At 44.5% G+C, this 12880-nt stretch overlaps 1 protein-coding gene and 1 long non-coding RNA gene across 15 annotated transcripts in view; one reads left to right on the forward strand and one right to left on the reverse strand.

The window, feature by feature from the left end:
• The window catches only part of LOC118368909 (zinc finger protein 219-like), a 50724-nt gene that overhangs the window by 4615 nt on the left and 33229 nt on the right, over positions 1-12880 (forward strand). For all 3 annotated transcript variants that reach the window (XM_052497480.1, XM_052497482.1, XM_052497481.1), the window contains 2 exons: positions 3562-3660; positions 6004-6086. In XM_052497480.1, the coding sequence (XP_052353440.1) occupies positions 3652-3660; positions 6004-6086 (92 nt within the window). In that variant the 5' untranslated portion in view covers positions 3562-3651. The remainder of the gene's footprint in view (positions 1-3561; positions 3661-6003; positions 6087-12880) is intronic.
• LOC127916142 (uncharacterized) lies at positions 7737-10368 on the reverse strand. 12 transcript variants are annotated; one of them, XR_008093552.1, is made up of 7 exons: positions 9822-10368; positions 9517-9760; positions 9331-9391; positions 9023-9144; positions 8658-8962; positions 8411-8593; positions 7737-8286 (listed from the first exon to the last, which is right to left on the reverse strand). It is a non-coding gene; the product is annotated as an uncharacterized LOC127916142 (long non-coding RNA). The 12 variants fall into 12 exon arrangements; XR_008093562.1 differs by lacking the exon at positions 9517-9760 and having other exon boundaries at positions 9331-9452; positions 9761-10368; XR_008093557.1 differs by having other exon boundaries at positions 9331-9452; positions 9700-10368.

Below are 12880 nucleotides of genomic sequence, written 5' to 3' on the forward strand. Positions count from 1 at the left end.
GAAGGCGGAAATGCCCATTTCTGACCCGAAGGTATAAAACCTGTGAGTTAAGAATTAACATATTAGACTAAGTGACCCTGAGCTGCAGCCAAGGTCTGAGTGTTGAGCAAAACCCAAAACGCAACACGAGGTTGGGGAGGACAAAATAACCTTTTACAACCTATTCTACGGACAAGTAGCCGTATCTAACGGGGGTGAATTCAAGCAGGACCACCCGGTCACCACTCTCCAAAGAATCGTGTGTCTACACTGTTTTCCTTCCCACGCTGGAACCATCCCCACGGCTGATTAGCCCTACTCCGAAGACCCCTTTTTCAGAGCAAGTGCGAGGAAACAGACCACTAAAAGAAAGGACACTGACATGGTGAGGGGAAACAGACCACTAAAAGAAAGGACACTGACATGGTGAGGGGAAACAGACCACTAAAAGAAAGGACACTGACATGGTGAGGGGAAACAGACCACTAAAAGAAAGGACACTGACATGGTGAGGGAAACAGACCACTAAAAGAAAGGACACTGACATGGTGAGGGGAAACAGACCACTAAAAGAAAGGACACTGACATGGTGAGGGAAACAGACCACTAAAAGAAAGGACACTGACATGGTGAACAGACATGGTGAGGGGAAACAGACCACTAAAAGAAAGGACACTGACATGGTGAGGGGAAACAGACCACTAAAAGAAAGGACACTGACATGGTGAGGGGAAACAGACCACTAAAAGAAAGGACACTGACATGGTGAGGGGAAACAGACCACTAAAAGAAAGGACACTGACATGGTGAGGGGAAACAGACCACTAAAAGAAAGGACACTGACATGGTGAGGGGAAACAGACCACTAAAAGAAAGGACACTGACATGGTGAGGGGAAACAGACCACTAAAAGAAAGGACACTGACATGGTGAGGGGAAACAGACCACTAAAAGAAAGGACACTGACATGGTGAGGGGAAACAGACCACTAAAAGAAAGGACACTGACATGGTGAGGAGAAACAGACCACTAAAAGAAAGGACACTGACATGGTGAGGGGAAACAGACCACTAAAAGAAAGGACACTGACATGGTGAGGAGAAACAGACCACTAAAAGAAAGGACACTGACATGGTGAGGGGAAACAGACCACTAAAAGAAAGGACACTGACATGGTGAGGGGAAACAGACCACTAAAAGAAAGGACACTGACATGGTGAGGAGAAACAGACCACTAAAAGAAAGGACACTGACATGGTGAGGGGAAACAGACCACTAAAAGAAAGGACACTGACATGGTGAGGAGAAACAGACCACTAAAAGAAAGGACACTGACATGGTGAGGGAAACAGACCACTAAAAGAAAGGACACTGACATGGTGAGGAGAAACAGACCACTAAAAGAAAGGACACTGACATGGTGAGGAGAAACAGACCACTAAAAGAAAGGACACTGACATGGTGAGGGACACTGAAACAGACCACTAAAAGAAAGGACACTGACATGGTGAGGAGAAACAGACCACTAAAAGAAAGGACACTGACATGGTGAGGAGAAACAGACCACTAAAAGAAAGGACACTGACATGGTGAGGAGAAACAGACCACTAAAAGAAAGGACACTGACATGGTGAGGGGAAACAGACCACTAAAAGAAAGGACACTGACATGGTGAGGAGAAACAGACCACTAAAAGAAAGGACACTGACATGGTGAGGAGAAACAGACCACTAAAAGAAAGGACACTGACATGGTGAGGAGAAACAGACCACTAAAAGAAAGGACACTGACATGGTGAGGGAAACAGACCACTAAAAGAAAGGACACTGACATGGTGAGGAGAAACAGACCACTAAAAGAAAGGACACTGACATGGTGAGGAGAAACAGACCACTAAAAGAAAGGACACTGACATGGTGAGGAGAAACAGACCACTAAAAGAAAGGACACTGACATGGTGAGGGGAAACAGACCACTAAAAGAAAGGACACTGACATGGTGAGGAGAAACAGACCACTAAAAGAAAGGACACTGACATGGTGAGGGGAAACAGACCACTAAAAGAAAGGACACTGACATGGTGAGGAGAAACAGACCACTAAAAGAAAGGACACTGACATGGTGAGGGGAAACAGACCACTAAAAGAAAGGACACTGACATGGTGAGGAGAAACAGACCACTAAAAGAAAGGACACTGACATGGTGAGGGGAAACAGACCACTAAAAGAAAGGACACTGACATGGTGAGGAGAAACAGACCACTAAAAGAAAGGACACTGACATGGTGAGGAGAAACAGACCACTAAAAGAAAGGACACTGACATGGTGAGGGGAAACAGACCACTAAAAGAAAGGACACTGACATGGTGAGGGGAAACAGAGAGTTACACCCAGTAACTGAAGATGGACCATCATCAGAGAAGTAGGAACCACGGTCCACGCAGAGACCCCCCATCAGAGACCCCCATCAGAGCCCCCATCAGAGACCCCCCATCAGAGACCCCCCAGAGACCCCCATCAGAGACCCCCCCATCAGAGACCCCCCCATCAGAGACCCCCCATCAGAGACCCCCCATCAGAGACCCCCCATCAGAGACCCCCACGCAGAGACCCCCCCATCAGAGACCCCCCATCAGAGACCCCCATCAGAGACCCCCCCATCAGAGACCCCCCATCAGAGACCCCCATCAGAGACCCCCCATCAGAGACCCCCAGAGACCCCCCATCAGAGACCCCCCATCAGAGACCCCCATCAGAGACCCCCCCATCAGAGACCCCCCATCAGAGACCCCCAGAGACCCCCATCAGAGACCCCCCATCAGAGACCCCCCAGAGACCCCCATCAGAGACCCCCCAGAGACCCCCCCCCATCAGAGACCCCCCATCAGAGACCCCCCATCAGAGACCCCCCCATCAGAGACCCCCAGAGACCCCCCATCAGAGACCCCCCCATCAGAGACCCCCCCATCAGAGACCCCCCATCAGAGACCCCCCATCAGAGACCCCCCAGAGACCCCCCATCAGAGACCCCCCAGAGACCCCCATCAGAGACCTTCAACACGTAATTACATTGTTATATTCTGACCCATAAGAGCGGTAGTTTGGGGCAAGGTTGGGGTTGAAATAATCATAACTGACAAATGCACCCAATTGTGTTTTTCTCTCCCGTACTCTATCTCTCTCTCTTTTGAAATCGCCATTGTGTGTAACACGTGTCATATGGTGTTGGCCCGCTAGGGACCTGTTCATCGTACTAAGTTCTAATCAATAGCCTAGACTGTGTGCTTGTGTATGTGTATCCATAGCACAGGTATGACACCTGAACAGTCACCTGTCCCTTCTCTACCCTCATTCACAACATTCTAATCTAACCTTTCTCATTCTAACCTGTCACGTGGCCATGTGACCAATCTTACTCAACCATCTACTACACAGGTGTGCATTCTTATAGATGCATCCACTGTATGTATAAGCCTCTCTCTCTCTCTCTCTCTCTCTCTCTCTCTCTCTCTCTCTCTCTCTCTTCTCTCTTTCTTTCTCTCTCTCTCTCTCTCTCTCTCTCTCTCTCTCTTGTCTGATAGAGACCATGCGTATTGGTCTGTCCAGTAAGATACTGCTAGATGTCACAGGAGCACCAGAAACATCTGAAATGGACTCTATCTACAGTCTGAATGACAGAGGTACAAATGCACTCACACACACCTTAACGGACCGTATGATTACCTTATGTGAATTGTATCTCTATCCACAGTAAAACGAGATACTTTACCTACACCTTAGCCAACTACATTTAAACTCAGTTTTTCACAATTCCTGACATTCAATCTGAGTAAAATTCCCTGTCTTAGGTCAGTTAGGATCACCACTTCATTTTAAGAATGTGAAATGTCAGAATAATGGTGGAGAGAATGATTTATTTCAGCTTTTATTTATTTCATCACATTCCCGGTGGGTCAGAAGTTTACATACCCTCAATTAGTATTTGGTAGCATTGCCTTTAAATTGTTTAACTTATTCAAACGTTTCGGGTAGCCTTCCACAAGCTTCCCACAATAAGTTGGGTGAATTCTGGCCCATTCCTCCTGACAGAGCTGGTGTAACTGAGTCAGGTTTGAAGGCCTCCTTGCTCGCCCACACATTTTCTATAGGATAGAGGTCAGGGCTTTATGACGGCCACTCAAATAGCTTGACTTTGTTGTTCATTTTGCCACAACTTTGGAGGTATGCTTGGGGTCATTGTCCATTTGCAAAACCCATTTGCGACCAAGCTTTAACTTCCTTACTGCTGTCTTGAGATGTTGTTTCAATATATCCACATAATTTTCCTCCCTCATGATGCCATCTACTTTGTGAAGTGCACCAGGCCCTCCTGCAGCAAACCACCCCCACAACATGATGTTGCCACCCCGTGCATCACGGTCGGGATGGTGTCCTTCGGCTTGCAAAGCCTCCCCCTTTTTCCTCCAAACATAATGATGGTCATTATGGCCAAACAGTTCTATTTTTGTTTCATCAGACCAGAGGACAATTCTGCAAAAAGTACGATATGTGCAGTTGCAAACCGCGGTCTGGCTTTTTTATGGAGGTTTTGGAGCGGTGGCTTCTTCCTTGCTGAATGGCCTTTCAGGTTATGTCGATATAGGACTCGTTTTACTGTGGATATAGATACTTTTGTACCCGTTTCCTCCAGCATCTTCACAAGGTCCTTTGCTGTTGTTTTGGGATTGGTTCACACTTTTCGCACAACAGTACATTCATCTCTAGGAGACAAAACGCGTCTCCTTCCTGAGCGGTATGACGGCTGCTTGGTCCCATGGTGTTTATACTTGCGTACTATTGGTTATACAGATGAACGTGGTACCTTCAGGCATTTGGTATTTGCTCTCAAGGATGAACCAGACTTGTGGAGGTCTTGGATGATTTCTTTTGATTTTCCCATGATGTCAAGCAAAGAGGCACTGAGTTTGAAGGTAGGCCTTGAAATACATCCACAGGTACACCTCCAATTGACTCAAATGATGTCAATCAGCCTATCAGAAGCTTCTAAAGCAATGACATCATTTTCTGGAATTGTAAGGGGTGCGTACTAGCGGCAGAGAAGTTGCAGGAGGGCAAAACCGGTGTTTCTAATTGCACAGTTTAATAATAAAAACCACCGGAAAACAGAACAATCAATAAATGAGTACAAAACAAGACGCACACCAGACATAACGTGCACAGGCACTTACAATAAACAGTACCGGACAAGGACATGGGGGGAACAGAGGGTTAAATACACAACATGTAATTGATGGTATTGAAACCAGGTGAGTGGGAAGACGAGACAAAACAAATGGAAAATTAAAGGTGGATCGGTGATGGCTAGAAGACCGGTGACGTCGACCGCCGAACTTCGCCCGAACACGGAGAGGGACCAACTTCGGAGGAAGTCATGACAGGAATTTTCCAAGCTGTTTAAAGGCACAGTCAACTTAGTGTATGTAAATCTCTGACCCACTGGAATTGTGAAATAATCTGAAAATTACTTGTGACATGCACAAAGTTGATGTCCTAACCGACTTGCCAAAACTATAGTTTGTTAACAAGAAAATTGTGGAGTGGTTGAGAAACGGGTTTAATGACTGCAACCTAAGTGTATGTAAACTTCTGACTTCAACTGTATCTCCCTGGGAATAGTAATATTTCACTTTATAGAATTGTCCTCTGTCTTTCTGCGGTGATCCAATTTTAATTTCATTATAAACACTTTATTGGCAGGCCACTGACCCTCCCCCACCACCTCTCTATCTCTTTTTCTTGCCCTCCCTCCCTCCCTCCCTCCCTCCCTCCCTCCCTCCCTCCCTCCCTCCCTCCCTCCCTCCCTCCCTCCCTCCCTCCCTCCCTCCCTCCCTCCCTCATCCTTTCTGTCTTTCTCTCTTGCTCTCTCTCTCTGTCTCTCTCTCCATATCCCTCTTTATCTCCCTTTCTCATTCACTCATTCGCTCTCTTGCTCTCCCTCTCTTTCTCTCACTCGCTCTCTATAGTTCACAGTAGCTGTTCAGACTCCTCCTCTGTTGGCAGTCAGAAGGAGGGGGAATCCCCAGCGTCTGGGAGGGGACACACACAGGTGAGTTACACACACTCATACCCACACTCCCTCACTCACTCACTCACTCACTCACACACACACATACACACACATATACACACGCAACCACATTCACACTGTGCTTTAAATGCTATGGTTGCTGTTTGTCTCTACAGCATCAGTCTCCTTCCACTGCAGTGTAATCTTGATCTCAGCGACAAACACGAGTGATCTTATCTTACACCTACTGTCATCTCTTTCTGTTCCTCTATATCTCCTTTTCTCTTCCTTTCCTTCTGCCCTGTCAACCCGCAATCCCCCCTCTCTCCTTTTAACTCCCAAACCAGCCGCCTTGTAATCTACATTCTCTTCTAGAGAAGACTGTATTGAGATGACTCAATCTTACTCTACCTGAATACACACATGATGTGCCACAGAACTCTTTCTGGTAAACATCTAACACCCAAGCCTTTCTCAACCTCTCTCTGTTAACTCTCATCCCTTTCTGTCCAGAAACTGGATTCCGGACTCCAAAACAACGTACATTTTACATTTACATAAGGGTGAACCTGAACATAAAGCAAACAAAGAGACATTACGGCTCTAACTAACCCAGGATCTAGCATCAACAGAGCCTGCTGTGGGTGGCCATGTTGGATCGGCCGGACACAGTTGCTCGCAGAGTCATTGATACCGTGGACACTCCAGCCACACAGAAGGAGCATTGTCCTCCCTCTGCGGCTCCCCGCTAGGCCAAACCACTCTGTCTGAACCACTGACTGGCAGCCATGGCCTAGTGTGTGTATGTGTGTGTGTGTATGCGTGTGTGTGTATGCGTGTGAGTGTATGTGTATGTGTGTATGCGATGCGTGTGTGTGTATGCGTGTGTGTTTGTGTGCGGGCGTGCATGTGTGTGTAGGCGTGTGTGTGTATGCGTGTGTATGTGTGTGTATGCCTGTGTATGTGTATGTGTGTATGCGTGTGTATGTGTGTGTGTTTGTGTGTGTATGCGTGTGCATGTGTGTGTGTGTGTGTGTGTGTGTGTGTGTGTGTGTGTGTGTGTGTGTGTGTGTGTGTGTGTGTGTGTGTGTGTGTGTGTGTGTGTGTGTGTGTGTGTGCACTATAGCGTATAGTGAGCTTTATTGGTTCTAATAAAATATATCCTTTCATGATGCTGTTTATACAGTGCAGGTTGGTTGGGATGTTAGTTGCTCGGGCAGCCGGCGGAAATGGAGGAAAACTTCGCCTCCCTGCGGACCTGGCATCCTGACTGTGTGGAAGCTCTTTGCCACCTTCTCTCCTCCCTCCTGAATCCTCCCCCCCCTCCCTCCCTCTCTGCAGATGACCGTCAACCATTTTGAAAGAAGGTCAACATCTGTGTGTGTGCGTGTGTGTGTGCAGTGTATGTGTATGTGTATGTGTGTATGCGTGCGTGTGTGTGTATGCGTGTGTGTTTGTGTGCGGGCGTGCATGTGTGTGTAGGCGTGTGTGTGTATGCGTGTGTATGTGTGTGTATGCCTGTGTATGTGTGGTGTGTGTATGCGTGTGTGTGTGTGTTGTGTGGCGTGTATGCGTGTGTGTGTGTGTGTGTGTGTGTGTGTGTGTGTGTGTGTGTGTGTGTGTGTGTGTGTGTGTGTGTGTGCTGTGGTGTCGTGTGTGTCAGTACCTCCAGCACTATAGCCTGTATAGTGGCTTTATTGGACTTCATTAAAATATATCCTTTCATGATGCTGTTTATACAGTGCAGGTTGGTTGGGATGTTAGTAGTGTAGATTCTGTCTGTGTGACCGTATATGTGGTATAGCCTAGACTAGGTGCGATTGGGATCTATGCAAATTAGTATGTCCGGCCCTGGATGCATGAGCACACACAGTATGCAGAGTGTGGAACACACACACACACACACTGCCGACAGTCTTATTGTGGTATAGACAGTAGAGTACTGTTCTGACACTGTGGCCATCGTACAGCTCAGTACAGTATAGACCAACCAGGTGACATATATGAACCAACGACAGTAATGGCACTCTACTATCCATAGGCCTAGTCTGGACCAAATAATAACATGGAAAGATAATGTAAACATTGTATAAGAACCAAACTATTCATCCAAGCACCTAGAATCAAATCAGCTGTTAAGGCTGTGAGGAGAGACTACCAAACTATTCATCCAAGCACCTAGAATCAAATCAGCTGTTAAGGCTGTGAGGAGAGACTACCAAACTATTCATCCAAGCACCTAGAATCAAATCAGCTGTTAAGGCTGTGAGGAGAAACTACCAAACTATTCATCCAAGCACCTAGAATCAAATCAGCTGTTAAGGCTGTGAGGAGAAACTACCAAACTATTCAAATCCAAGCACCTAGAATCAAATCAGCTGTTAAGGCTGTGAGGAGAGACTACCAAACTATTCATCCAAGCACCTAGAATCAAATCAGCTGTTAAGGCTGTGAGGAGAAACTACCAAACTATTCATCCAAGCACCTAGAATCAAATCAGCTGTTAAGGCTGTGAGGAGAAACTACCAAACTATTCATCCAAGCACCTAGAATCAAATCAGCTGTTAATAAGGCTGTGAGGAGAGACTACCAAACTATTCATCCAAGCACCTAGAATCAAATCAGCTGTTAAGGCTGTGAGGAGAAACTACCAAACTATTCATCCAAGCACCTAGAATCAAATCAGCTGTTAAGGCTGTGAGGAGAAACTACCAAACTATTCATCCAAGCACCTAGAATCAAATCAGCTGTTAAGGCTGTGAGGAGAAACTACCAAACTATTCATCCAAGCACCTAGAATCAAATCAGCTGTTAAGGCTGTGAGGAGAAACTACCAAACTATTCATCCAAGCACCTAGAATCAAATCAGCTGTTAAGGCTGTGAGGAGAAACTACCAAACTATTCATCCAAGCACCTAGAATCAAATCAGCTGTTAAGGCTGTGAGGAGAACTACCAAACTATTCATCCAAGCACCTAGAATCAAATCAGCTGTTAAGGCTGTGAGGAGAAACTACCAAACTATTCATCCAAGCACCTAGAATCAAATCAGCTGTTAAGGCTGTGAGGAGAGACTACCAAACTATTCATCCAAGCACCTAGAATCAAATCAGCTGTTAAGGCTGTGAGGAGAAACTACCAAACTATTCATCCAAGCACCTAGAATCAAATCAGCTGTTAAGGCTGTGAGGAGAAACTACCAAACTATTCATCCAAGCACCTAGAATCAAATCAGCTGTTAAGGCTGTGAGGAGAGACTACCAAACTATTCAAACTCCAAGCACCTAGAATCAAATCAGCTGTTAAGGCTGTGAGGAGAGACTACCAAACTATTCATCCAAGCACCTAGAATCAAATCAGCTGTTAAGGCTGTGAGGAGAAACTACCAAACTATTCATCCAAGCACCTAGAATCAAATCAGCTGTTAATAAGGCTGTGAGGAGAGACTACCAAACTATTCATCCAAGCACCTAGAATCAAATCAGCTGTTAAGGCTGTGAGGAGAGACTACCAAACTATTCATCCAAGCACCTAGAATCAAATCAGCTGTTAAGGCTGTGAGGAGAGACTACCAAACTATTCATCCAAGCACCTAGAATCAAATCAGCTGTTAAGGCTGTGAGGAGAGACTACCAAACTATTCATCCAAGCACCTAGAATCAAATCAGCTGTTAAGGCTGTGAGGAGAGACTACCAAACTATTCATCCAAGCACCTAGAATCAAATCAGCTGTTAAGGCTGTGAGGAGAAACTACCAAACTATTCATCCAAGCACCTAGAATCAAATCAGCTGTTAAGGCTGTGAGGAGAGACTACCAAACTATTCATCCAAGCACCTAGAATCAAATCAGCTGTTAAGGCTGTGAGGAGAGACTACCAAACTATTCATCCAAGCACCTAGAATCAAATCAGCTGTTAAGGCTGTGAGGAGAGACTACCAAACTATTCATCCAAGCACCTAGAATCAAATCAGCTGTAAGGTTGTGAGGAGAAACTACCAAACTATGTTTCTTCAACTGGTTTGTTAGAGTGTTGGGTCTTTTCAGTGACTATTTGATTGATTGATTTTGTTATCCTTCTCTTCCATATATGCTATACTTTTATATTCACCAAGTGTACAAACGTTTTGTTTGCGATCATGAGCTAATAACGCAATATGACGTTGGTTAGGTATAGTGTGTAAAATGTGTAATGTGTTATTCTACAGTGCCTTGCGAAAGCATTCGGCCCCCTTGAACTTTGCGACCTTTTGCCACATTTCAGGCTTCAAACATAAAGATATAAAACTGTATTTTTTTGTGAAGAATCAACAACAAGTGGGACACAATCATGAAGTGGAATGACATTTATTGGATATTTCAAACTTTTTTAACAAATCAAAAACTGAAAAATTGGGCGTGCAAAATGATTCAGCCCCTTTACTTTCAGTGCAGCAAACTCTCTCCAGAAGTTCAGTGAGGATCTCTGAATGATCCAATGTTGACCTAAATGACTAATGATGATAAATACAATCCACCTGTGTGTAATCAAGTCTCCGTATAAATGCACCTGCACTGTGATAGTCTCAGAGGTCCGTTAAAAGCGCAGAGAGCATCATGAAGAACAAGGAACACACCAGGCAGGTCCGAGATACTGTTGTGAAGAAGTTTAAAGCCGGATTTGGATACAAAAAGATTTCCCAAGCTTTAAACATCCCAAGGAGCACTGTGCAAGCGATAATATTGAGATGGAAGGAGTATCAGACCACTGCAAATCTACCAAGACCTGGCCGTCCCTCTAAACTTTCAGCTCATACAAGGAGAAGACTGATCAGAGATGCAGCCAAGAGGCCCATGATCACTCTGGATGAACTGCAGAGATCTACAGCTGAGGTGGGAGACTCTGTCCATAGGACAACAATCTGTTGTATATTGCACAAATCTGGCCTTTATGGAAGAGTGGCAAGACGAAAGCCATTTCTTAAAGATATCCATAAAAAGTGTAGTTTAAAGTTTGCCACAAGCCACCTGGGAGACACACCAAACATGTGGAAGAAGGTGCTCTGGTCAGATGAAACCAAAATTGAACTTTTTGGCAACAATGCAAAACATTATGTTTGGCGTAAAAGCAACACAGCTCATCACCCTGAACACATCGTCCCCACTGTCAAACATGGTGGTGGCAGCATCATGGTTTGGGCCTGCTTTTCTTCAGCAGGGACAGGGAAGATGGTTAAAATTGATGGGAAGATGGATGGAGCCAAATACAAGAAAGAAAGAAAACCTGATAGAGTCTGCAAAAGACCTGAGACTGGGACGGAGATTTGTCTTCCAACAAGACAATGATCCAAAACATAAAGCAAAATCTACAATGGAATGGTTCAAAAATAAACATATCCAGGTGTTAGAATGGCCAAGTCAAAGTCCAGACCTGAATCCAATCGAGAATCTCCATCCAACCTCACTGAGCTCGAGCTGTTTTGCAAGGAGGAATGGGAAAAAAGTTCAGTCTCTCGAAGTGCAAAACTGATAGAGACATACCCCCTGATAGAGACATACCCCAAGCGACTTACAGCTGTAATCGCAGCAAATTAACTTTGCTGCGATTAACTTAACTTAAGGGGGCTGAATAATTTTGCACGCCCAATTTTTCAGTTTTTGATTTGTTAAAAAAGTTTGAAATATCCAATAAATGTCGTTCCACTTCATGACTGTGTCCCACTTGTTGTTGATTCGTCACTAAAAAAATACAGTTTTATATCTTTATGTTTGAAGCCTGAAATGTGGTAAAAGGTCGCAAAGTTCAAGGGGGCCGAATACTTTCGCAAGGCACTGTAAATAATATGCTTGTAGCTTTTATTCACGGTTTGCACCTCCGTCACTCGCCCACGTCGTTGCTTTTGTCATCAATGTTCTACAGACGCCGTAGCCATATTGATCCCCAACGTAGATTGAGGCACAGTCATACTGAACGGGGGCTGATCTAACTGACACTATAGTGGTTTGGAAATACGATGACAATGCTAAAGTAGGCAAATGATTAGTAGGAAACAACTTTGCCATCATTATGATGTTGTCAAATTGACTTTAGAGAGACAACAATGTTGCCATTAACTAGCAAGTTTGTAAAAAATAGCTAGCAATGCTAACATTAGCAAGCTAAAATGCAGTGCTGTCCCCTTAATCTTAGCTAGCTAGCTAAAGTTATATTGCATCTAAAGCCAATCTGATAACATCCCAATGATGACAAAAGGTTTTCCTATTTATTATTTGCCTCCTTTTGAGATGTCATTGTGTTTCAAAGCCACTGTAATGCACTTTTGATTAAATCTTCATTAGCGGCAATTGACAATGCATTGAGTAGAACACTCAGTCGGGCTTTAGTGCTAAAACAAATGTTCAAAACAACAGTGACAAAAAAATGTACTCCATGATGACGTTATTCGAAATTAATGAAAGTTAGCAAATTCCAAAAGTTTTTGTCATGAATTTATAGGTGCATTTTTGAATGCAATATGCACTACTAGCCTATGCCTCCAACTTTTTTTAACTTAACTAGGTAAGTCAGTTAAGAACAAATTCTTATTTTCAATGACAGCCTAGGAACAGTGGGTTAACTGCCTGTTCAGGGGCAGAACAACCGATTTGTACCTTGTCAGCTCAGGTGTTTGAACTTGCAACCTTGCGGTTACTTGTCCAACACTCTAACCACTAGGCTAGCCTGCCACCCCAACTCAATACAATACAATGAGTGTTGGGTTCAGTTACAATAAGTTACATGTATAATTAAGTATAAAAGTAATTCTAAGCTTGTTAAAGTTGGCACCAAACAGTATTTAAATAATGTTATTGTACA

The sequence above is a fragment of the Oncorhynchus keta genome, chromosome 35 (assembly GCF_023373465.1).
Source record: "Oncorhynchus keta strain PuntledgeMale-10-30-2019 chromosome 35, Oket_V2, whole genome shotgun sequence".
NCBI classification, from domain to species: Eukaryota; Metazoa; Chordata; class Actinopteri; order Salmoniformes; family Salmonidae; genus Oncorhynchus; species Oncorhynchus keta.